The sequence below is a fragment of the Manis pentadactyla genome, chromosome X (assembly GCF_030020395.1).
Source record: "Manis pentadactyla isolate mManPen7 chromosome X, mManPen7.hap1, whole genome shotgun sequence".
NCBI classification, from domain to species: Eukaryota; Metazoa; Chordata; class Mammalia; order Pholidota; family Manidae; genus Manis; species Manis pentadactyla.
The window spans coordinates 98,898,142-98,922,346 of record NC_080038.1 but is presented as its reverse complement, the minus strand read 5'-3'; the positions used below and the strand labels follow the sequence as shown (position 1 = coordinate 98,922,346).

Sequence of the window (24,205 nt, the reverse complement as noted above, 5' to 3'; positions counted from 1 at the left end):
GATGCAGGTTGAAAAGAGAGAAAATGGCTGAGTAGAAACATGTGATGTGATCTCCAGATGTTAGAACTATATTCTGTGCTACATCAAATTCCACAACCTGATTGTACTAACATGACTCTAAACAGTATATATGCTAAATTAAAAATTCTATATAAACAGCTTTTATTCTCCAGCAACAATTGATTTCACTGCAATAATACAGTTGAAATAACTTCATGCTCTCTGAAGCACCTCAGGTGAGAAATCCCATTTAATTAATGATTCATCGCTTTGTGAGCCAGTGACCAAGTACAAAAAAGATACTAGTGGAGGGACAAACTATCCTTCAGTTTTCCTAAACATAATAATTTCTTCTGAGTCAAAACTAGTCTGGTATAAAAAACAAAAACTTATGTGAATGTCAAACCTTGGTGTGTAAATCCCAAATGGATAAGAAACAAGGACATAGCTGAAAGATTATACCTTTTGTTTGAGATTCCTGTTAAAGTAATGTGATTTTTCTGGTATACTCACAATAGTAGGAACTTCTGTAACTTACATAAGTCCATTAATGTTGCTTAAAACAACATGAATTTATTCTCTTAGTGCTCTGGAGGTCAAAAGTCCAAAATTAGTCTCACTGGGATAAAGTGAGGGTATTGGTAGGACTGGTTCCCTCTGGAGGCTGTGAGGGGAGAATCCATTTCCTTGCCTGTTTTGAGCTTCTAGAGTTTGTCTGCATTCCTTGGCTCATGGCCCTTTCCTTGCATCATTCGGACCTTTGATTCTATTGTCTTGTCTTTTTCTTCTGTCTTTCACCTTCTTGCTTCCCTCTTTTAAGGACCTTGTACTTATCTTGGGCCTATTGCATAATCCAGGATAATCTTCCCATCTCAAGAACCTTAACTTAATTACATTAGTAAAGTCACTTTTTGCCTTATAAGGTAACATACTGACAGGTTCCATGGTCAGGACATTGGCATTGTTGGGGGGACATTATTCAGCCTACAACACCAGTTACAGTAAAGGCAGTGGTCATGGAAACAGTAAAAAAAATGTTCCAAATGGGTAAATGCTGTGGTAAAACAAGCTATTCATGTATTTTCAATTTTTGGTATTATATGAATATCTTTGACAGACTTTCATACAGTTATTACCATGTCTCATCCATGAATTCACAAGGTTCCTATGTTGAAACCCTAACCTCTAGTACTTCAGAGTATGATTATATTTGGAGATAGGGCATTTAAAAAGGTGATTAAGTTAAAATGAGGCCATTATTGTGGATCCTAGTCCTTTCTGACTGGTGTCCTTATAAGAAATGGAAATTTAAACATCCAGATAGATGCTTGCTCACAGAAGAAAGACCACATGAGAATACAGCAAGATGGCAGCCATCTGAAAGCCAAAGAGAGAGACCTCAGGAGGAAGCAAACCAGCTGACACTTTGACATTGGACTTCTAACCTGCAGAGCTATGAGAAAATTAATTTGTTAAGCCACCCAATCTATGGTCTTTTGTTATGGAAGCCTCAGCAAACCAATATATCCTCAAACTTGAATTTATTGACACATCAGCTTGGGGAAAAAAAAGCTCCATTTTTATAGTGAATGTGTAGAATTTTGTGGAGGTTTCTTTAAAATTCCAAACTGTATAAATCATACTAAACAAGTGTGATAGTGAATATATTAGCTTTCTATCTGCTTTAGACAGCAGAATAGGAAAAAAACACTGGGTGGGACACTTTCACCTTCACCAACACATAATATTACCTCTAACAAAATAGTCTAATGATTTTTAATGGTGTGCTTCTAAGTCTGGTCAATGATAGAAGCATATAAAACAATAATTCTCCCCAGATTTTAAATTATAGTATATCTGATAATGATATATATAACCAACAAAAAAGTCCCCTCAGGATTCTGGAGGCATCTAAGTATTCAATAAATATTTACTGAACAGTCTGTTATGTGCCAGGTCCTATTCCTAGGTACTGGGAATATAGTACAGAGTAAAATAAATTGTTGTCCTCATTTAGGGATGGAGGGAAACAGATAGTAAGAAAGTAAATATATAAAATAAGTAATGTAATATTAAGTAGTAATAAATGCTATAGAGAAAACAGTATATGAAAATAGAGGATATTGGAATTGGGGTGGAGAGATACTATTTTAGATGGAATAATCAGAGAAATTCTAAGTAAATACTTGAATGAAATGAGGGACTGGACCACGATCTGAGGGGAAGAAGTACTCTAGGCAATGGGAACAGCAAATGTAGAGCTCCTTGGATAGGGATGGGCTTGGTTTGTTCAAGAAACAACAGTGAGGCCAGTGTGGGTTCAAATGCAGTAAGCAAAGGGAGAATGGTTGGATGTGAGTTTAGAGTGGTACCAGGGACCAGATCTTGTGAAATACCGTAGGCCATAGAAAGAAGTCTGCATATAAATCTAAGTGTTATGGGAAATCATTTCAGTATTTTGACAAGGGGAGCGGTGTGATATGACTTATGTTTTTAAGCGATGGGCCTGGATACTGTGTAGAAATGGACCAAGGGAAACAAGAATGGAAACAGGACCAGCTGGATGCTGGGAAGCAAATGCACTGTTTAGGTAAGAGATGATAGTGGCTTAGACTGTGTTAGTTGTGAAAATGGTGATAAGTGTCCAGCTTTGGCATATATTTGGAGGTGGAGCTATAGATGTTGAGGTTGGATTGAATATAAAGAAAAAGCAATCGATGATTCTGTTAAGATGCCTTTTATTGAGGTGGGTGAAGACTGGAGAATCAGGTTTTAGGGGGAAGATTAGCTCAGCTTTAGATTTGTTGAGTTTGAGATGCCTTCTCAATATATACACATGAAGATGAAAAGTGTACAGTTGGATATATGAGTCTGGGATTTTTGAGAGAGATCCATATTAGGGATAGCAATTTGGGTGCTATCAAGGTATAGATGTTATTTAAAGGCACAAGACTGGATGAGATCACTAAGGAGTATAGATAGTATAGGTAGTCAGGGAAGAAGTCCAAAGATTGAGCTCTGGGGTCTTTCAATATTGAGATACAGAAGATGATAATGAACTAGCAAAACAAAAAAGAAAGCTAAGAATGTGGAGTCAGGAGTAGCCAGTAAGGTAGGTGATAAACCAGGAGAGTGTGTTTTCCTAGAAACTAAGTCAAGATGTTTCAATGATAGGTAAGGTGACCAAATATCTCTATTTTCCCAGGACAGTCCCAGATTATGTCTGTTTTATAGGAATGATTGTTAACACTCTTTTTCACTCTCAGAGGTGTTCTGATTTAAATGATAAATTATATGGTCACTAGGACAGTAGGTCAAGATGAAGATTGAGAATTGATTCTTGGATTTACCAATATGGAGATCATGAGCAGCCTTGATAAGAGCAGTTTCAGTGGAACAGTAAAATCTCACTGATGATGGGGATGAAAGATTGGAGTAGTTTAAGGAAAAAGGGGGGAGACAGTGTCAGTATGCTAACTGTAGACCACTGTTCTGAAGCATTTTGCAGCAAAACAAATCAGAAATGGGGTCATAGGTATGGAATGATATAAGATAAAGGGAGAATTTTGTTTTTAAGGTAGGATACAGTACAGAATGTTTGAATGTTGATGGGAATATTCCACTAGAGAGGGGAAAATTTTTTTTTTTTTTTAATAATTATTTTTTATTGAAGGGTAGTTGATGCACAGTATTACATTACATTAGTTTCAAGTGTACAACACAGTGGTAGAACATTTATATACATAATTCGAGGTTCCAGCTATCACCCTACCAAGCTGTTACAATATCTTGACTATATTCCTTATGCTATACATTACATCCCGGTTACTTATTTATTTTACCATTGGAAGTCTGTCCTTTTTTTTTTTTTTTTTTTTGTGAGGGCATCTCTCATATTTATTGATCAAATGGTTGTTAACGACAATAAAATTCTGTATAGGGGAGTCAATGCTCAATGCACAATCATTAATCCACCCCAAGCCTAATTTTCGTCAGTCTCCAATCTTCTGAGGCATAACAAACAAGTTCTTACATGTAGAACAAATTCTTACATAATGAATAAGTTACATGGTGAACAGTACAAGGGCAGTCATCACAGAAACTTTTGGTTTTGCTCATGCATTATGAACTCTAAACAGTCAGTTCAAATATGAATACTCATTTGGTTTTTATACTTGATTTATATGTGGATACCACATTTCTCTCTTTATTATTATTATTTTTAATAAAATGCTGAAGTGGTAGGTAGATACAAGATAAAGGTAGAAAACATAGTTTAGTGTTGTAAGAGAGCAAATGTAGATGATCAGGTGTGTGCCTGTAGACTATGTGTTAATCCAAGCTAGACCAGGGCAATAAAACATCCACGTATGCAGAAGATTTCTCTCAGAACAGGGGGGGTGAGGTTCTAAGCCTCACCTCTGTTGATCCCCAATTTCTCACCTGATGGCCCCCCTGCGACTGTGCCTGTCTTAGGTTGTTCCTCCCTTGAGGAATCTTACCCGTCTCTGGCTAACCAGTCATCTTCCGGGGCCATACAGGGAAATGTAGAGTTGGTAAGTGAGAGAGAAGCCTTATTGTTTGAAAAGGTTAGCTTTTTACTTCTTTGCATATTTATGCCCTGTGGCTTCTATGCCCAGCATTTGTCTTGAGGTATCTTTACCACTTGGAGGAGTTATGATACTCGGTAAATTTGATATGAGGCACGAATTCTATTTAAGGGTTGTAATTAGGAAGGAAGAAGAAAAGCTATAGAAGTAGCAGGCGGAGGAAAACATGGGAAGATTGATTATTTCTTTTAACATATCTTCTTGTAGAGTAACTTCAGCGTATATAGGTTTTAAGCTACTACTTAAATTGCGCACACACATTAACATAATAGGAGTATAGTTACATAACCAAAGCATATCTGTAATTACCAGCCATCTCCAGTGAAACCAAGAAAACCATTAAGGCACCTTAGGCATTTGTGAAAACTTATCTATGATATGGTGGATATTGTCCAACTGAACTTGAACAGTCTGAGAGAAATCAGACAAATTAAAACAACCCATTCCTGGGGACTGTTCACATGCCATATGTTCTTTTAACAGTAAATAGTCTGTAGTTGTAAGAGTTTGGAGCGCTACAATTTGCACTTCTCCAAATTCTTGGTTGAGTTCCAACAGTATAGATCCAGTCAAATTTGTTGTTTTACTGTATGCACAGGCCAGCTTAGATATCTCCTTCCTCATTCCCATGGCAAGTCCAGGAACTGGTGGGATGAGTGCATCTACTGCTGTAGCAGTGCGTGGATCTTTGTTGGGGTTTTTTGATGATCATCTTCTGGCATGAGTCTTCCAGAGAGTGCGGATGTTGGAAGTTCTTTTTCATATCGTATCTTAGTTCATTTTCGGGGTAGCCCAATTAGGCTTTGATCCTCTGTATAAACACAAACAGACCCTTTGCCTACACTTTTATATGCCCTTTATACCCTTGTGTAGAACTCGTTGGAGGTTACCACACAGGAACTGCCCTTTTTTTTTTTTTTGCTTTGTTTTTGGTATCACTAATCTACACTTACATGACGAATATTATGTTTACTAGGCTCTCCGAGAGGGGAAAATTTTATGATAAAGGAGAGAGAAGAAAATTTTGGAACAAAGACCTGGAGTAGAAGAGATAGGATATCATCCAGTGGACAAATGGAGACATTGGCTTTAAATAGAAGTATGGGAAGTTCATTCATGGAACATCAGAAAAGGCAAAATTTATAGGCATAGATGCAAGTGGTGAGTAGATAGGGTGGTAGGAGTTTGTGAAAGTTCTATTCAAATTGCTTTTTTTTTTTTTCAATGAAATAAGCAAGGTCATCAGCTGAGATTGAGGAATAGGTGGAAAGTAACTGGGGTTTGAGGAGAGAAGAGAAGTGTGATATCTTTTTTATTATGGCAAATTATATGTGACATAAAATTAGCCATTTTAAACATTTTTAAGTGGACAATTAAGTGGCATTAATTACATTCACAGTGTTGTACATCCATCACCACTGTTTCCAAAGCTTTTCATCATGTTATGGGTTGAATTTTGCTCCCCCAAAATTCTATGTTAGAGTCCTAACATACACAAAAATCAACTAAAAAATTAATTAAAGACTTAAACATATGACGTGAGACTGTAAAACTAAACAAAATCTTAGAAAATCTTTTTGATAGTGATCTTGAAAGTGATTTTTTTTGGATATAGAACCAAAACCAAAGGCAACAACAACAAAAATAGACAAATGGGACTATATCAGATTAGAAATCTTGTACACAGCAAAGGAAATGATCAACAGAATGGGAGAAAATATTTGCAAACCATATATTTAAGGGGCTAATATCCAAAATATATAAGGAACTTCTAAAACTCAATAGCAAAAAAAAAAAAGGAAAAAGGCAAAGACTTGAATAGACACTTCTCCAAAGAAGACATACAAATGGTCAACAGGCACATGAAAAGTACTCAATATCACTAATCATCAAGGAAATGCAAATCAAAACTAAAATGAGGTATCACTGCACACCTGTTAGGATGGCTGTTGTCAAAAAAAAAAGATAGCAAGTGTTAGCAAGGATTTAAAAAGCAATTGGGATCCTTATACATTGTTGGTAGGAATGTAAAATGGCGCAGCCAGTATAGGACACAATTGACATTCAATTAACTGTATTTGCTGGCATTGTGAAAATTCAGGATTTCTTCAAAACTAGTAAACTGCACCTCACCAGCTGTTGTAAATATCCTCAAGGGGTATTTCCTATATCCTGAATTTTGTTCTCACATGATTTTTCCAGGTTTTGTTAAAACACTAAGATTTACTATCAAGCACTTAAGTCTCCCCAACTGCTCCCTCTAATTTTCTCAGCCCAGAGTCCTCACAGTGTCAGAGCTGAGGACTAGTCTAAACTTTAAAGCCATGTTGGGGAGGAGAATGTTTTCCTCTCTTTAGGTTACGCTTTATAAATGGGATCTGCACACCAGAGTGTTAAACAGTTTATTTGCAAACAGGTGTTTCTGGGGTAATTTATGAATCTGTCTTTGTTGTAACAGACATACAGTTGAGGACATATGTTAAAACAGGCAAAAACAGGAGACCTAATTCCAGTGCTACCATTAGAATAGCTACACTACCCTAATGACAAGGCATTGCGCCTGGCTGTTTTCCCTAAGGATGAATTCTCTTAAAGCAGAAATCAACCCAAATGTGACCTAAAATATATTTAGATTAGGCCTTCCCATAAGTTTTCCAAATATGCCTTGTCTCAAGTAGTAGACATAGGTCAATATCTTTACCAGAGGCTCTTCAGGCTCGACTGAAAATAGTCATCTGTTGAGCCAGTTTCATCAGTTAGTTCACAAAGACCCAACCTAGCCTTCTTGTTCCCAACTGCAAGGGATTTGAGTTCCTGCATAAAGCTCCTGAAATTCAGGGATAGGAGGATGGATACATTCTGAGAGTGCACAGGGTTTGGCTGAACATTCGATTAAAGGGAGTTACCGGAAGGAAAGTTTGCTTGAGGTACGTGAAGTACAGAAGAAAGGCAAGTTAAGTGGGCAAGAACAGGTTAATAATCATAATGACTGAGAGAGATAAGAGGAAGTCATTCAGGCTGCACAGACAAGGGGTATGCTAGTGGAAAAGTTCACATGAATGTATGTGGGAGGTAGGGGTGGGGCTGGGGGTGGAACAGTAGTTATGATGAAGCAACACACCTGCTTCTATATCCTGTACTTAATGCTCGGGGGACTTTTGGTTCTGAAATTGTTCCATAGATCCTAAGCCTATTGATGGTAGCGTCCTCAGTTAGGAAACTTGTGTGTGCAGACAGAGAGGGAGAGAAAGATAAGGATAACTGGGGCTCTGCCTTGATTAGGATCTGAAAGTAGGGAGCCTAGGATTCAACAGGGTCACTTTTTATTGCCTAATTTAAAGCATAAGAACAAGAAATTGGATACCTGAAGGAAAAAACCAGGTTACTCAAGGATTCAGCTGTCTGGTCTACCCAGGGGCTTCTGAAAGGGAACTTCATTGTTGGGGGGGCACGGGTGCTAGTTCCTTATCTGTTGTGTTGCTGTAACTGTGTCATATAGGTGATAATATTTATTCAAGATGGATGTCTTTTGAAATGGGTGTAGTTTAATCAAAAGATATAAGTGATTCACACTATAATCAAAAGGCATCCTGTCAGGTAATTATAGAAATTTAGATTTCAGAGGGTAGTCATTGATACACAGGTGCTAGTGGAGACACTAGGGAGTGTAACCATGGCTGTTGCAATCATGCTGGAGTTCATTTTAGGAGGTATTAAACAGAATATTACTTAGCAGTCAAACGGACATAGGTCAGTATCCTGTTTCAATCTTTTATTTGTTCTCAGATTTAAAAAATGACACTTAACCTATTGATATATACACATGAATAGCTAATACATAAAAAACTTAAAACAGGACTTTTCTCAGTTCGCTAAATGTTAATCAGCAATAGTGCCTGTTCTGTAAGTGAATTAACAATAAATTGTCCAACAGGTATTTATAAGACTCTAGTAAGGTCAGTCAGTTTTTGGTAGGTCCACTTCTCTGTCAGTAAATATGTTGGGATCAATATCCCATTACCTTGAGAATTACTAGAGAAGCTTACACTGGTATAATAATCATAAACATTTCGAATAAGAAATTAAATACAGAGTAAACCATGAATGAATGTAAATTACAGGAGAACAGGTACAGTGGGGGAAGAAATGTAGGTATAATAGATCAGCACAGCTGCTTCTGTATCCTGGGCTTAACAATTGGGGTATTTGGTTCTGAAATTAAGACTTCAGGGGCAAGACAAGATTATACAGGTGCTAGTGGAGGCACTGGGGAGTGAAACCATGGCTGTTGCAATGTTAGACTGGAATCCATTTTAGGATGAAGTAAGTGCTGCTAAACAGACATATGTAGGTCACCATCTTTTCAATCGTTTTGTTTTGGTTTCTCACTTTAAAGATGAAACTTAACCTATCTGAGCTGGTTTCCAAGTATATTTTGGTAATAGTCCATACTGTCCAGGATTGTTGTAATCTAATACACCTAAAGAGCTTAAAATAGGGCCTTTCTCAGTTCACTAAATGTTAATCGATGATAGTGCCTATTCTCTAAATGAATTAACAATAAATTGTCCAACAGGTATTTCAAAGACTCACAGTAAAATCAGCTGTTGGTAGATCCACTCCTCTGTCTGCAAACATCTTAGAATCAAGATCCCACCACATCCAGAATTGTCAGAGGAATTTGTGCTGGTATGATTTAGGATATATCTGTAAAGTTTTAGGATAAGAAACTGAGTAAGAAATGAACAAGTAAATGTAACTTCCAGAAAAACCAGAAACTTCATTCAGTTTTGTTTCTACTGCATCCCCATGCCTAGGATAAAGTAGGTACTCATATAAGTTTGTTGAAGGAATGAAAGGCACCAGAGACTTTAAGAGGGAGAAGGGAACAGTTCAGGGAAGGCAAAGAGATTCACAGGCACCCACAGATCCCAGCAGAGCTCAGGCTCTCTTCTTCAAGCCTGCCATTCACCCAAGACAGTACACTGTGGAGCAAAGAAAAAGTAATCCACAATTCAGCTAAGGCCATTTAAACAGCACAGTACAAATGGCCATCATCTGAAATTGACATCCAGTGTCCCCAGATACTGTGTAGAATCATCTTCAGGGATTTTTTCCCTATCACCTACACATTATACCTAATAACAAAAGCTGAAATGAAAATTCATGGTAAGAATAAGGTTCCCTTTTCCTCCTGGGAAACATCAGTGATTTTCAGCAAATGGGGACTTTCTCCAAGATGAGCCTCACAGACCATTGCAACAATCTCACTTAAAAAAAAAAAAGACAGAGAAGGGAATTGCTGGAGAGGGTGGTGAGACTGGTGAGAGTGGTGACAGTGGTGAGAGATGAGCCTCAAAATTGATCATCCGCGGGAGCTGATGCCCAAATAAAGAAAGTCTAGGGGAATGGATGTTAATCAGGATGGTGAGTGAGTTCAGTTCCTACTGCTGCTGTAAAGAATCACCGCAATCTTGGTGGCTTAAAATAACAAAAAAATTTATTGTCTTGGAGGTTGGGTATACGAAAAGGGTCTCACTGGTGTAAAATAAAGGTGATGGCAGGGCTTCATTCCTCTGAAGGGTTCTGGGGAGAAATCTGTTTCCTTGCCTTTTCCGGCCTCTGGGTACTGCCTGCATTCCTTGGCCCCTGGCTTCCTTCCATCTTCAAAACCAGCAATGGCCTGTCCAGTCTTTCTCACGGCTACTTTACTGTGCCACTGACTCTTCTGCCTGCCTCTTCCACATGTAAAGTGGAGCTGGGAGTTTGCGATTACACTGATCAGGATGATCCAGCATATTTATATTTTAAACTCAGCTGATTAGCAATCTTAACTCCCCCAGCAACTTTAATACTCCTTCGCCATGTGACATCACATATTTACCGGTTCTGGGCAATAGGACGCAGGAGACCTTACTTCAGCCTACCACAGTGAGGGTCCAATTTAATTGGGTTTTAAAATGGGCAACCGTGCCAGCAGGTTTGGGCTCAACCCTGGTTGTGCTCGGTTTCCCTATGATGCACAGAAAGGAGGGGCTCAAGACTAGAGGAAGGCTGTTGGGGTGAAGTAACCAGAGGATTCAAGAACTACCAGGTTTCTCTCGGGGCGGAGGGATTGGGTAAATAATGGGGCCTTCTGCATGGAATGACTGGGGAAGATGGCCAGGTGTGTATGTCAAGTGGCCGGGATCCAAGTGGGTTCTAATCCCTGCCACGTTTCCACACTGCCAAAGACGATGAGAGCTTCTATGTGACCGCAAGAGGGGACTGGACAGACAGAACAGAGGAAGAGGAGCCAGGACCGGCCCTAGCGGGTGCCTGACACTAACTGTGGGGCAACAGACAGGATTGTTATGACCTGGTGCGGGTCCTGACAGGGAAAGGCCTTCTCTCTCCGGCAACCGGGGGGACCGCGAAATGGCAAAGTGTGTTACCACTTCGAGCACTGAGTAAACAGCAGTGTGGCAGGAAGAATGAGTGAGCGCAGACTGGTGGTTGGTCCCCTCAGGTTAGAGGGCTAGGTCTGCCTTCGTTTATTACAGGGGCAGTGGTGAGGCCTCCACGGGCGCCCCCGCCCACCTTCCTCCCCTCCGCGGCTCCGCGAAGCCGTGAAAGAACTTGGGCGGGCCACCCCAAACCTTCGGGGCGGTCTGGCCTTACAGCGTCCCCCCCCTGCCGGCCAGTGGTCCTTGCAGCCCCTCTCCCCTCAGCGTCCAGGAAGGACGGGGGCGGCGGACATGCACCGAGCAGTCTGAGGGTTCGCGCGCACACACCGAGGGGCGGTTGGTATCCTTCCGCTGCTCCCGCCGAAGCGTCACTGCCGGCGTCCCGATCCAGGCACCTGCCCCCTCCCCCACCAACCGCCCGCCGGCCCCCTGTATTGTGGTGGCAGAAAGTGGGAGTGGTCGCCACGCAGGGGCCCGCGGCGCTCTCCTGAGGCCGTGCCGGCTGGTGTTAGCCCGCCCTTCAGGCTGGGGCTCCTCCCGGCCCCGGCCCCGCCCCCTCCGGGTCGGAACTACGGTGGGCCTGGGAGGGGGCGTCGAGCTCATTCGTGCCGTATCCCTCCGCCCCCCTTCCCGACACCGTCGCCGCGAGCGGTTCGTGCCGCATCCTGCGCAGCCCCTGCCCCGTTTGGTGCAGCGGTGCGGGGGCCGGGACGCCTCTTTGCGATTCCGAGCGCACCGAAGGCGGTGGGAATCCGAGCGAGGAGCCCGGAGAGGAGGGGGAGGCCGACGACCCAGGCTCTGAGCCTGCAAAGGCAAGTGCGAGTGTGGTGGGGGGCCGGGGTGGCCCCGCCGCCCCGCCCTCTCGCTCGGCTTACAGCCCGCGCCCCAGACCCTGGCAGCCTGGCGAGGAGGCGGCGATTGTGTCGGAGCCGGCCCCTGAGAGAGGTGCGCAGCGCAGGGATATCCCTGGCAAGGAGGCGGAGGCGACCGGCACGGGCCGGGCCTGGGGGGCAGATTCGGGCCGGAGAGGCGCCCTCGGATCCTGTGGAGGCGAACGGCGCCGGCCACTACCCGGCCAGCTTTCCCGCGACCCGCGCTCGACGGTGTCTGTGCCGGGAGAAGACTGGGGTGGGAGGCCGCTGCGGGAGAAATGGCGGAGCGGGAGCTGCGGTGGGGGGCGCCCGGGGAGCCCGCCGGGGCGGGGGCGGGGTGGCGTCCGAGCTCTGTGCCGAGCTGGCGGGAGCGGGGAACGGGGGCTACTGCGGGCCCTGATGCTGCAAAGGGGCCTGTTGGGCCCCGGGTCCTGCGTGCTTTCCCTTCTCGCAGGCGCCTCGTTGATGCCCAAGTCTCCTGTCTGCGCGGTAGGTCTGGCGGTTTCAGGCGGCAGGGTGCATCTGTAGAGGAGAGACTTCAGAAAAAGGAAGAGCAGGAAAATGGCCTGGATTTCTGGAGGTGTGTGGGACTGGCGGGTGGGCAGCAGCCATTGACGGGAGACTCGACTAGAGGTGGGGTGACTGGGTCGAGAGTCGGTTGGGCATCCAGGAACACCTCCTGAAATTCCACCTCTGTACACACAGCTTTATAGGCACTTCCCTTGGCCATGTCCCTTACCTCCACCCAAAACTGGCAGCAGGAAAAGATGGGCTTGGAGGTGAGGGTGAGAAAGAGTCGTAATTGCAAGTATCGCTGCACAACCTGATTTCTAGAATATACTGGCGCTCTTCCCCCAGTTTACACTCTGCAGTGCATGGGATTCTGAACACCTAGTGGTGAACCCTGGAAACTGAAGCAGGGAGTAACAGGAAGGTGTGATGTGAAGAGTAGGAATTTTTATGCAGAATCCTGAAATAGAAGGCCTAAATCATAAATATTCTACCAGTAGGAACCTACATGTAAAAAACAGATAATAGTGGACTCCCATTCTTGATATTGGTTTGCCCACCAAGCACTCAGTTGCTACCATTACTTTCTGTCCTACCATTTCATCTGGTTGTTCATAGACCTGCTTTAAGTCTGGTCGCTTCTGCAAGGAAGGAAAGGAGGACGAGAGTGGCTCATATCTATGGAGGTTGGTGTGAATCAGAAAATGCAGGAGACAGCTACAGAGTAAGATCTTGGCAGGTCCTCCTCCATCTGTCCTACTCTTGGCCAGTTTAGCACACTGCCACAGCATCCCTTGTCCATTTTCTGCAGGATATGTTCGGCACTTGGGGGTTGGTGTGGATTGTGCTGTCAATGAAAGAAGACCTGAGAACAAGGACCTGGAAACAGGAAGCATTAGATAAACTGTACCCTTAAAGAGAAAGAGAAAAGTTTTTATCAGGGTCACAGTGCCTGCTTGCCTATTTAGCAGCCCGGCTCCATTCTGTCCCGTATGTTTACTTGTTCCTAGGACAACCTGAAGGCTACAACGGTAGAGTCTGACACCACTGGAGTCAAGGAAAGGAGGAGGAAGTTAACACCATATCAGTGCTGGTTGGTATGAGAATGGGTACAACTTTGACATGGGTAGTGAAATTTAACACATGTTTAGTGATTAGGGTCTAGTTTGGTGTTCCCCAGCCTCTCCTATGCCCAGTACACTTTCCCACCATCTTCCCACCTATTTTGTAGCAGGCAGAGTAATGTGGCAACTCTGGGGATAAAGGGTGTGGGTGAAATAAGAGTAACAAAGACTTTCTCATAGTCCAACTGTCCCATCAAGCATTCAAGGTCCAGTTTCTCTGGGTGAGACTCTTCATAGAGTGACACAATTGGAGGAGACAAAGTTCTATCTCGTTCTCTCTCCCTAGATCCACCTCCAGTGGCAGCTCTGGTGGTGTTGGAATTGCTGCTGACCACCACCCTCAACAGGTCTGCACCCACCAGAGAACCACCTACCTTCCAGCAGGTTGTGCCTCTTCTGCACTCTCTAATACTGCCTGAGGCTGGGCTTGGGAACGAGGCTGATTAACTGCTGAACTGGTGATTGCCTCTAATTCTTGTTGAGTATCATCTGAGTTACTGGAAGATCAGAGTGCAAAGATAGAAAACCGAGACAGATCTGTGTAGAGGCTAAGACTGGTAGGAGTATTTAACTGGGCCTTCTCTGTAACTTGTACCATGACTGGGGCTGAGCTTGAGCCTGGCGCCCAGGCCAAGACTAAAAAGAAGGCTGGAATAGAGGCTGGGGGTGGGGCTGAGAGAGAGAATGAAGTCCCATTGGTGGTCAGACCAAAGGTTAGGACTCAAGCTCAGGGTATGCCTGTGGCAAGACCCAAAACTGAGGCCACAGAAATGGGTGGAGCACATCCTGAGGCTGATGCCAAGGCAATCCCTGGGGCACTGCCCATGGATGAAGCCCATTTATGGGCCCAGACTGAGTTTGATACAGCTGGGGCTGTATTAAAAACAGAAGGAGTGCCCCAGACCAGTGCTATCACCTGGCCACTGGTTGGTACTGAGTCTGAGTCAGTTGCTAAAACTAAAACCTTGTCTGTAGATAAGGAAGTGGTCAACATGGATACTGAGTACTTTCCTGGCACCAAGCTCAAAGCCCAGTTTGGAATCCAGCCTTTGTTTGGGCCAGAGGAGACCAATGTGGGGTCCTGGTGCTTTCCCAGGCCTACATCCAAACAAAAGGACTCTCAGGATTGTGATTTACAATGGATGGATGGATCCTCTGTCAGTCCCTGGTTGTGGAGTAGAGAAGAGGTCAGTACAAAGTTTCATCCTAGTGACACAGTAAAGGCCAGTACAAGGTCCAGGCTCATGGCCAAAGAAGAGGCCATGTCTAGGCCCAAAGCTAATCGGGAGCTCTGTATTGTGTCGAGTTCTGGTTCTGAGGATGAATCTATTAAGACATCCTGGTTCTGGGCAAGAGAAAAGACCAATATCTGGTCCCGACCCAGGGAAGAGACCAATAGCAGGTCCAGGCTGAGGTACAAAAAGGAAGTCGCTGAGTCTAGTTCTGAATCTGAATGTGAGGACAATGTAAAGTACTGGTTCTGGGCTGGAGGGGAGGCCAAATCCAGATCCAAACTCAGAGTTAGGAAAGTGTCCAATGTCAGGGCCAGGCACAGGGCTAAACGAGAAGCTTCCATTGATCTCATGCCTGGGTCTATTGGCATAGGTAAAACAGAGTCCTGGTTCTGGCCTGGAGAAAAGTCTAATAAATTATCAAGGCCCAAGTCCAACAAAGAGTTTTGCGCCAGAGCAATGGAAAAGGAAGAGGCCAAAACCAAGGCCAGAGCCAGGGCTAGGCGAGAAGCTAAGTCGGAGGAAGAATTCTTCATTGGGACCTGGTTCTGGGCTGCCGAAGAGTCTAGCATAGGAGATGGGGCCAGTGTTAAGCCCAGTTCTCAGGTAGAGGATGAGTCCATTGTTGGCAATTGGTTCTGGACAGAAGAGACCAGTATGGGGACTGAGGCCAGCAGTAAACTCAGACCAAGAACTGAGGAGGAGCCAATTGGCAATTCCATGCTTGGGACTAGAGAAAAGACCAGTGTGGAAACTGAGACTGAAGCCACTTGCAAATCTATGCTAACAGAAAATAAAGAAAAGGTCATTGCCAGTTCCTGCTTCTGGGCTAGTGAAAACACCTCAGAGGCTGAGGAAGAGACCATTTTTGGGTCTTGGTTTTGGGTCAGTGATGAAGCCCGTGTGGAAGCTGGTGTTGGAACCAGCTGTGCATCAGTGCCAAGGTCTGAAAAAGAAGAAGTTGTTGGTCCCTGGTTCTGGGCTGGAGAAGTCAATACAGAGGCTGAGTTTGGGGAAGAGGCCAGCCCAGGAGCTGAAGAAGAGACAATGTTTGGGTCCTGGTTTTGGGCTGGAAACCAGGCCCAGGTGGATTCTGAGGCTGAAGATAGCTGTGACACCATTCCAAGGGCTGAAGAGGAGGAGCCCATTATTGGGTCATGGTTCTGGGCTGGAGTAGAAACTTGTGTGGGCACTGAAATCAGTAACAAGTCTAGCCTGGAGGACAAGGAAGTGGTTATTATGCCATCTTGGTATGGGACCACAGAAGAGGTCAGTACAAAGTATGAAGCTGGTGCCAGATGCAAATTTATGGCAGGTGAAGAGATCAGTAATGAATCTTGCTTCTGGGCAGAAGATAATCCCCATATGTACACTGCTAATGGAGGTAGCTGGAAGTCTAGGTCAGAGGAGGAACATGATACTGTTGATTCATGGTTCTGGTCTAGAAAATACACAAGGCCAGACACCATTATAGGGCCCTGGTTATGGGCTGCAGAAGAGGGCAGTATAGATGATGGGACTGGAAACGAGGCCAAGCCACTGACCAAGGAGGCCACAATCACATCCTGGTTCTGGAAGGGGGAGGAAGCTGTTACAGAAACTACAAACAGAGAAGAATCCTGGCCAGACACTGAAGAGGATATTATTGGTTCTTGGTTCTGGGCTGGGGAAGAGGACAAGCTTGAGACAGCAGCTGAGGCTAGAGAAGGCAGGCTGGCAGCTGAGGAGGAAGCTATTTTTGGTTCTTGGTTCTGGGCCAGAGAAGAGACTATTAGGAAGGAAGCTGGCTTTTGCAGCAAATCCAGTCCAGAAGCTGAAGAGGAGGAAGTCATAGTTGGGCCTTGGTTTTGGGCTAAAGAGGAAGCTGGACTGGAGGCAGGGACTGGTGTTGAGGCTGAGCCTGGGACTGAAGAAGACGAAGTTATTGTTGGGTCCTGGTTCTGGGCTGAAGAAGACAATATAGAGGCTGGGCCTCAGGCAATAGAAGAGACCAGGTTAGAGACTGAAGAAACCATTTTTGGATCCTGGTTCTGGGCTGCAGAAGAAAGAAATGTAGAAGCAGAGACTTGTGAATCCAAGCCAGAGGATGAAGAAGAGAAAATTGTTGAATCCTGGTTCTGGTCTGAAGACAAGGCCTTTAACGGGACTGCAACTGTGGCCACCTGTGAATCCAGCCTAGAAAATGAGGAAGAGGCAGTTGTTGGGTCCTCGTTTGGAGCTAAAGATGGGGCCAATGACAGGACTGGCAATGGAACCAACTGTGAGTCCAGGACATTAGCTGAGGAGGATGAGGCCATAGTGGGGTCCTGGTTCTGGGAAGGAGATGAGGCCCATTTTGAATCAAATCCTAGCCCCGTGTTCAGGGTCATTTCCAGGTCCAGGTGTTCAGTTGAGCAGGAGCCTGATGCTTCACGCAGGCCTCAGAGCTGGGATGAGGTCACTGTTAAGTTCAAGCCTGGTCCATGGGGTAGGCTTGGCTTCCCATGCCCAGTCACCTTTAGATTTCCACAAGAAACAGCATCTCTATTCTCTGAAATGTTTGGAGGAAAGTGCAAGGACATAGAACTGAGCCTAGAAGAGGAAGAGCAGGAATGTTTGCTTCATCCTTACCAGCTTGACCCTGACTTCCCATTTCGATATGATCCATCCTACCGGTCAGTCAAGGAAATTAGAGAACATCTTAGGGTCAAGGAGAGTGCAGAGCCTGAGAATTGGTCCTGCAGCTGCATACAGTGTGAGCTTAAAATTGGGCCTGAAGAGTTTGAAGAGCTCCTTTTATTAATGGACAGAGTTCGAGATCCTTTTATTCATGAGATTTCTAAAATTGCAATGGGTATGAGAGGTGCTTCTCAGTTTACCCGAGATATCATTAGGGATTCAGGTATTGTCTCACTTATTGAAGCCTTGCTCAATTATCCTTCTTCCCGACCTAGGACAAGTTTTTTGGAAAATATGATTCGCACAGCTCCACCTTATCCAAATCTAAACATGATTCAGACATACGTATGTCAGGTGTGTGAGGAATCTATTGGTTATAGGTTGGATTCCCCTGAGCAGCGATCTGGATTAAGGATGGTTAGGCACCTCACTTCAACTACTGACTATCACACACTGGTTGCCAAATATATGCCTGGGTTTCTCTGTTTATTAGCCATGGGCAATACCAAAACAAGGTTTCATGTTCTGAAAGTACTACTGAATTTGTCTGAAAGTCCTGTTGTGACAAAAGAATTACTCAGTGCTGATGCAGTTTCAGAATTTATGGCCCTTTTTGACAGGAAAGAGGCAAATGACAATGTTCAGATTGCTCTAGCAGTGTTGGAAAATATTGGTAACAATATCAAAACAGAGGCAGTATTCACTGATGATGATTTCAATTTTGAGCCACTTATTTCTGCATTCTATGAAGTTGAGGAATTTGTTAAGGAACGGCAAGGCAAAACAAATTATCAAAATGACCCTGAGGCAGACCAAGAAAATCAGTATGATTAGTCACTTGCCTCTGATTGTCCTTGTGTTCCTGAGTTAACGATCCTTGAATAATGCTTTGGTTTTCACACTTTGTTCTATATTGTAATGTATATCTTTAATGCTGATACTATCTTTGCCCAATTCTGTGTGTTCTGGGTCATTTTAATGCCAAATGAATATTATAACTGAAAACACATTTGTTCATAATATCTTTTTGTCCAGATTGTGATATTTAGTATGTACACTTATAGGAAACTGAGCCGCCTTAAGTAAGCTACCCTTCTGATTGTTGTTCTAGTGTATTGATGTCTCTTTGAGTCTTGTTTGTGTTTTCAATAAAGTTCTACATTAAAGTTGATAGAAATCACCCTTCTCCTTGAACTTAAAATGCAGATGCAAGGATACCATATGAACACACAGATATAATGTATAAATACTATGCTTCTTGAAAAAGCTTACTCTCATAGCTTTAAATGCACAGGTTATCATGGGCAGCTACTGAGGGTATGCATCAGAGAAAAAGGACCCAATTAACTAAGTTCTCTGAAATGCAGGAAAGAGGCTGGATAGTGTGAAGAAAAGCAGAGTTGGAAAAAGTGTTCTGTGGGAGTGAGGTATCCAGTCTGCTTGGAGTAGCTGTAAAGGAAGTGTATTAAGAGTTATATAGAGAATGAGGTAAGTTTTGAAGAGCTGAGAAATTGAGTTTTGTAGCTCAATGTATGGGTGTTTCTTCCATGCTGCCTAAAAGTTAATAAGACAGTAAAGCACACAAATTTAACTGAGGAAGACCATTTCTTCATGATGGTGTTCATGTAAAATGTTATGGTAATATACAGCCACTAAAAGTGATGAATAGAATTTTAAATTTACTAACAAAAATACTGATGCTTTCTATATTTGTGAAATAGAGAAGACTGTCTATTAAATGGCAAGTGAAAGTATGATCCCATTATAAAGTATAGAGTGAATTTATGCAAATTTATATTTGATTATGGAAAATTCTGCAATGATATGTCAAAGAATTAAAGAAGTGTGAGAGACTACAACTTCTGAAGGACTGGCTTGACAGACAAAAATATGTAATTATATAAAGGGAATAAACTAAAATTTCCAAAGTTCCTGAATTCATAATTTTTTTTTTTTAACATTCACAATGGTATCTTCATGCAAGAGCAAAAGCCAGGAATAAAGTTGGTTTGGGGCAATGGGTGTACAGGCTTAGGAGAAATAGTTTTATTATTTTTCAGAAAAAGGACCAGACATGGTAACCCTGTTATTTTTGGTTTGTCTGAGGGTGCAAAGTGCTTTTCCATACCCGATTCTAGTACGGAAAGTTTATGGAAGTAGAGCAAAGGGGCAGTTTTGCTTCCCTCCACAACCAGAAGTGTTAACAGGGATCATCCTGGTGGTGGAAATTGGAGTTTGAATGTTTTGCTTATCAGTATTTTTCAAGACATCCTGTGTGTGTGGTTTAATATGTTGCCCGAGTATTATATGTAATATTAAAAATCAGTTCGTTTCCAAGCTCCATCGAGTGCTCCCCGCCAGCCCTGTCCTCCTACAGAGCAAGGCCCAGGCCTAGAGCTGGAAGCTTTAGCTCTAAATCCAGACTTCTTTCAGCTCTCTTGTCTTCACCACCGTCAGGAGCTTCAGGTTTTTCTAGCAAGAAGCTCAACCCGAGAGGAGATCCTGCCATCATTGCTGCAGGACTGTGGCAGATAAGCAGAAGATATGATCACGTGGGTGCCGACGGTAGGTCACGTGACCGCTTCTCTCCCCAGGGGCAAACATTGAGGTGTGTTGTTTCCAAAAGGGACAGGAAGGACCCACACCCGACAATTGACAGACTGCGTGGGAAGAGTGGTAGGATGTTATGGTGGGTGGGCGGTGTCTCTCCATGCTGCACTAGCCCGAAAACTAATCACTCAGTCAACCAGAATTGTTAAGACAGCATTTGTTAGAGGAAGCAATCCCTCAGCCAATCACGAGCGTCTTGGCGGGGGTCTCTTTTGTCCTGCAGCCCAAGAAGCAGGAAGCCATCCTGCGGGAGGCTTCGTGGAGAGAGCAGCGGTCGCTGTTGGAGGGGGTGGGTTCGAGGCCGGAAATGGCGCGCGTGTAGGTGGTGGCTGAGACTAGATCAGGTGCAGAAAGTGCCTTGGACCCTCCTGCTTCCTCCTGCCTTCAGAATACCCCTTCTCTTACTTTCGGGGCTCCCTGCCCAGGTGTGTGACTATGTGTTTCTGTGTGTCAGTCGGGGAGGTGGACTCACGGGAGGAAGTTGGCTTTAGGGGAGCCCAGAGAGAGGAAATGGTGAAATGACAGTTCGTGAACACCCGTGGCGTTGGCTCAGGAAAGGCAGATGTGAAGATGGGAACCGTGAGCTACATTCCCTTCCTCCCACCTACTGGGCACTCACTGTCTACTGTCTGTCTGTCTTTTCCAGACGATGGGGATGGCTGAGGACAGCTCAGAATTGCAGGGGATGGGTGGGCAGGGGTGGTAGGAAAAGGAGGGCGTGAATAAAACTGATTTATAACTCCAACGGTTCAGCTGCTGAACCCTAACTCCAATCTGGACAGCTCTTAAGGAAGGGCGAGGGGAACAGTCTTATGAAAAGAGAGGATCTAGATGCTTTGAGCCCTTCGTATAGGATTTCTCATTGGAATGCCACCAAACTTCTCAGACTCCAAGAGTATCCCTGGATCTCATCCCAGGCATGAACATCCAGGGGTTGTACCCTAGATGTGAGATTCTGAAAGGTCTGTATCCCATTGCTTCCTCAACAGCTCTCTTACATCTGAGACTGCAAGGGTCACTGCTCCAATTGCTGCATCTGAGGCTCCCTTTTCGGTCTTGGGCCTCAAAGGAAAGTCTCTCTGGAAACCACCTAGAGAAAGTGCTTTATAGATAGTCTGACGTGTTCCGGTCTATAGAGGCTTTGTCCTTTTCTTTGTTTTTGTTTTCTGGTCAGTGCTTAAGACTTGGTGATTTGCAGCTATCCTTAGTGGCACTCCATTATTTGTGCTGATCCCTTTTGGTCAGAGCTGGGGTCTGTGAGACAGCCATAGGATATCAAGGTCCTTTTAGGAAAATATAGTCAGGAAAAATACATTTTTCTAACCCCATTTACCTCTCTATTTATTTGCACAATTTACATATTTGAAGCCAGGTAATACATAGAGATCTTTCTCAACTTTTTATAACTGCATAATGCTCCATTGTGTCACTACCGTAATTTGTTTAATCATTCTCCTATATATGGACATTTGTTTACAATATTTTGCTGTTGCAAACAATGCTCAAAAGATAACCTTGTACAAATGTATTTTTGTATGGTTAGGGGTATCTATCTACAGGACAGATTTCTAGAAGTGGGGATGGTGAATCAAATAAGTGCATGTGTAGTTTATTGGGTATTCTCAAATATCCTTCCAAGGGGGTATTGCAAATTTTCCTTCCCACCAGCAAAGTATGAGAGTGCCTGTTTCCCTACCTTGCCAATCATTTTCTTACCATCTTTTCAGTATTTGTAGAATATCTAGTGATGTCACCTCTCTCATTCCTGATGGTTAGTAATTGTGTCTTCTCTTTTGTTTATCATTTGGTGATAGGCTTATCAATTTTATTGACCTCAAAAAACTTTGTTTTATTGGTTTTCTTTATTGCTTTTCTTTTTCCCATTTCATTGATATCTGTTAGATTATTTTCTTCTAATTACTTTTTGTTTGTTACTCTTCCATTTCTAGCTACTTTAAATAGAAGCTGCAGTCATTGATTTGAGACCTTTTTTAACTAATATAGGCATTTTATTATTAATTTCCCTCCAATAATTCTTAAGCTGTATCCCCCAAATTTTGATATGTTATATTTTCATTTTTCTTCAAATGAAATTACATACTAATTTCTCTTTTGGTTTCTTCTTTGTTCAAAGAGTTACTTAGAAGTATACTATGTAGTTCCCAAGTATTTGGGGCTTTTCCAGGTATTTTTCACTTATGGATTTCTACAAAGCAGACTGCAATTCCATTGTGGTTGAAGAACATATTTTGTATGACTTGAAACCTTTTCATTTACTGAGACATTTGTTATGGCCCAGAATATGGTCTATCCTGGTAAATATTCCAATTGCACTTGAGAATGTGTATCCTGTTGTGTGAACTGTTCTATAAATGTCAATTAGGTCTACTTGTTTCATAATGTTGTTTATGTCCTTTATTGTATATGTTTATTTCATCTTTACTTGTTATTGAGAGAGAGGTTCTGAAATCTTTGACTTTAATTGTGGATATGCCTATCTCCTTGATGTTCTACCACAGTATTTAAGTTGTTACTTTTTAATATACTGAGAGATTCAATGTGCTAATTATTTTTAATTCTTATTCGTGAGTGAGATTGACCTAAAGTTTTTTATGCTGTAGTTTTCTCATCGTAGTTTCAAGGTTATCTTAGCCTCATTTAATGAGTTTGTTAGCTTTTGTTCTTTTTCTAGTCTCAGAAAGAGTTTGTATAACATAAATAGTGTCTGTACCTTAAAGAAACCTTAGAATTTTTCTTTTAAACCTTCTTTACTTAATGCCTTTTAGGGCAGCACATACATTACAAAATATTATTTAATTTACATATATAAATAATAACATGCAAAAGTATACTTTTACAGATAAAAATAGACTTTTCATAATCATTATCTGTACCACAGTTTCTTGCAACTGGAAGGGTCCTCTTTCTCACTCACTTGTCCCTTCCCACCAGTCATTCCCCAGCCCTCTATAAGCTCTCTCAAAGGCCTGTCCATTCTTCAGAGATTTTCCAGAATGCCCTCTACCCCATTCATGGTGACACTCCTGATTCCTTTCACCAACTCCATGAATTCTCACCTTCAGGTGTCCAGTGCTGGTTCCGTAGTCATACCTTACTCAAGAGTTAAGCAAGGACTTCTTCCTTTGGGATGAGGCTGGATAGTTTGTCTTAGAAACATATGGTGAGATTGGTAGATACAGTTTTTAAAGTGACTGTGATACTAGCCATGTAATTTTTAAGTATTTTGCTAATGGAATTGCAGAACATGTTATTGCTTTGTTGTTTCGTTATTATTAATGAGGTTAAACCTATTTTCAGATGTTTCTTAGCCAGTTGGATTTTCTTTTTGTGAGCAGAGTATTTGTAAATTTTTCCATTTGCCATTTAGAGGTTCTTGGTTTAGAGATTTTTAGTGGCTCAAGAACTCCTTATGGATTTCTGTATATACATAAGCCTATAAACAGTTCAGATAATTTTGAAAGAAAAATACTTTGGAGGTTGGAAAGTATTTGTCCCACCAGGAATTAAAAAAAATATTGACCTATAGTTAGTAAAACAGAATAGAACTGACTCAGGAAAAGATAAATAGAAAACAGCTAGCCTGTATATTGCCACATATATGTGGACATTTATATTAGGATGACAGCTGAGTCATGGAAAAAGGTAAAATATTCAGTGTGCCAGGGGTACTCAAATCCAGCCACAGTTTCAATGATTAACTAGCAAGACTCACAGGACTCAATAAATAGTTGTATTCACAGCTATAATTTATTACAAACAGATGCAAAAACAAATCAGTAAAGGCAAAAAGTGAATGAGAAAGTCCAAAAGAAACCAGGCACAAGCTTCCAAGAGTCCTCTCACAGTAGAGTCACACAGGATACCCTTAAATCCTCCAACAACAAATTACGACAACGTATGTGAATGTTATTTGCAAAGGAAGCTTATTAGGTACTCAGATGCCCAAGATTTGGGGGAGGACAGGGAACTGTTCATGTAGGTACCCTCTGCCTAGCATGTACTCAAATTCCAACTCACAAAAAGAAAAAAGGTATTTAGCATAAACCATATTATTTGCACAAATAATTTAGGTACAGTGAGCCAATCTTACCAGTTCTAGAAATGGTGAGAATGCTCTTTAAA

At 42.7% G+C, this 24,205-nt stretch overlaps 2 protein-coding genes across 9 annotated transcripts in view; both read left to right on the top strand.

Annotated features, from left to right (window-relative positions):
* The window catches only part of ARMCX5 (armadillo repeat containing X-linked 5), a 90,431-nt gene that overhangs the window by 19,816 nt on the left and 46,410 nt on the right, over positions 1 to 24,205 (top strand). The window contains exon 5 of one of the 5 annotated variants that reach the window (XM_057495943.1): positions 9,187 to 9,264. The exons of the other annotated variants lie outside the window; for them this stretch is intronic. The gene's annotated coding sequence lies outside the window, so the exon portion shown is untranslated. Of the gene's footprint in view, positions 1 to 9,186; positions 9,265 to 24,205 lie in introns of those variants that run through there. 5 annotated transcript variants of the gene reach the window in all.
* Positions 11,648 to 18,629, top strand: GPRASP1 (G protein-coupled receptor associated sorting protein 1). 4 transcript variants are annotated; one of them, XM_036924855.2, is made up of 4 exons: positions 11,648 to 12,001; positions 12,422 to 12,508; positions 13,449 to 13,531; positions 13,849 to 18,629. In XM_036924855.2, the coding sequence occupies exon 4, from the start codon at positions 14,159 to 14,161 to the stop codon at positions 18,284 to 18,286; it is 4,128 nt and encodes a 1,375-aa protein (XP_036780750.2). In that variant the 5' UTR covers positions 11,648 to 12,001; positions 12,422 to 12,508; positions 13,449 to 13,531; positions 13,849 to 14,158; the 3' UTR covers positions 18,287 to 18,629. The 4 variants fall into 4 exon arrangements, with proteins under 4 accessions (XP_036780750.2, XP_036780749.2, XP_036780748.2 ...); XM_036924854.2 differs by having other exon boundaries at positions 11,648 to 12,161; XM_036924853.2 differs by having other exon boundaries at positions 11,648 to 12,226.

Excerpts from the sequence above, each read along its gene's own strand:
- GPRASP1 (XM_036924855.2), top strand. The coding sequence starts at position 14,159 with ATGACTGGGGCTGAGCTTGAGCCTGGCGCCCAGGCCAAGACTAAAAAG.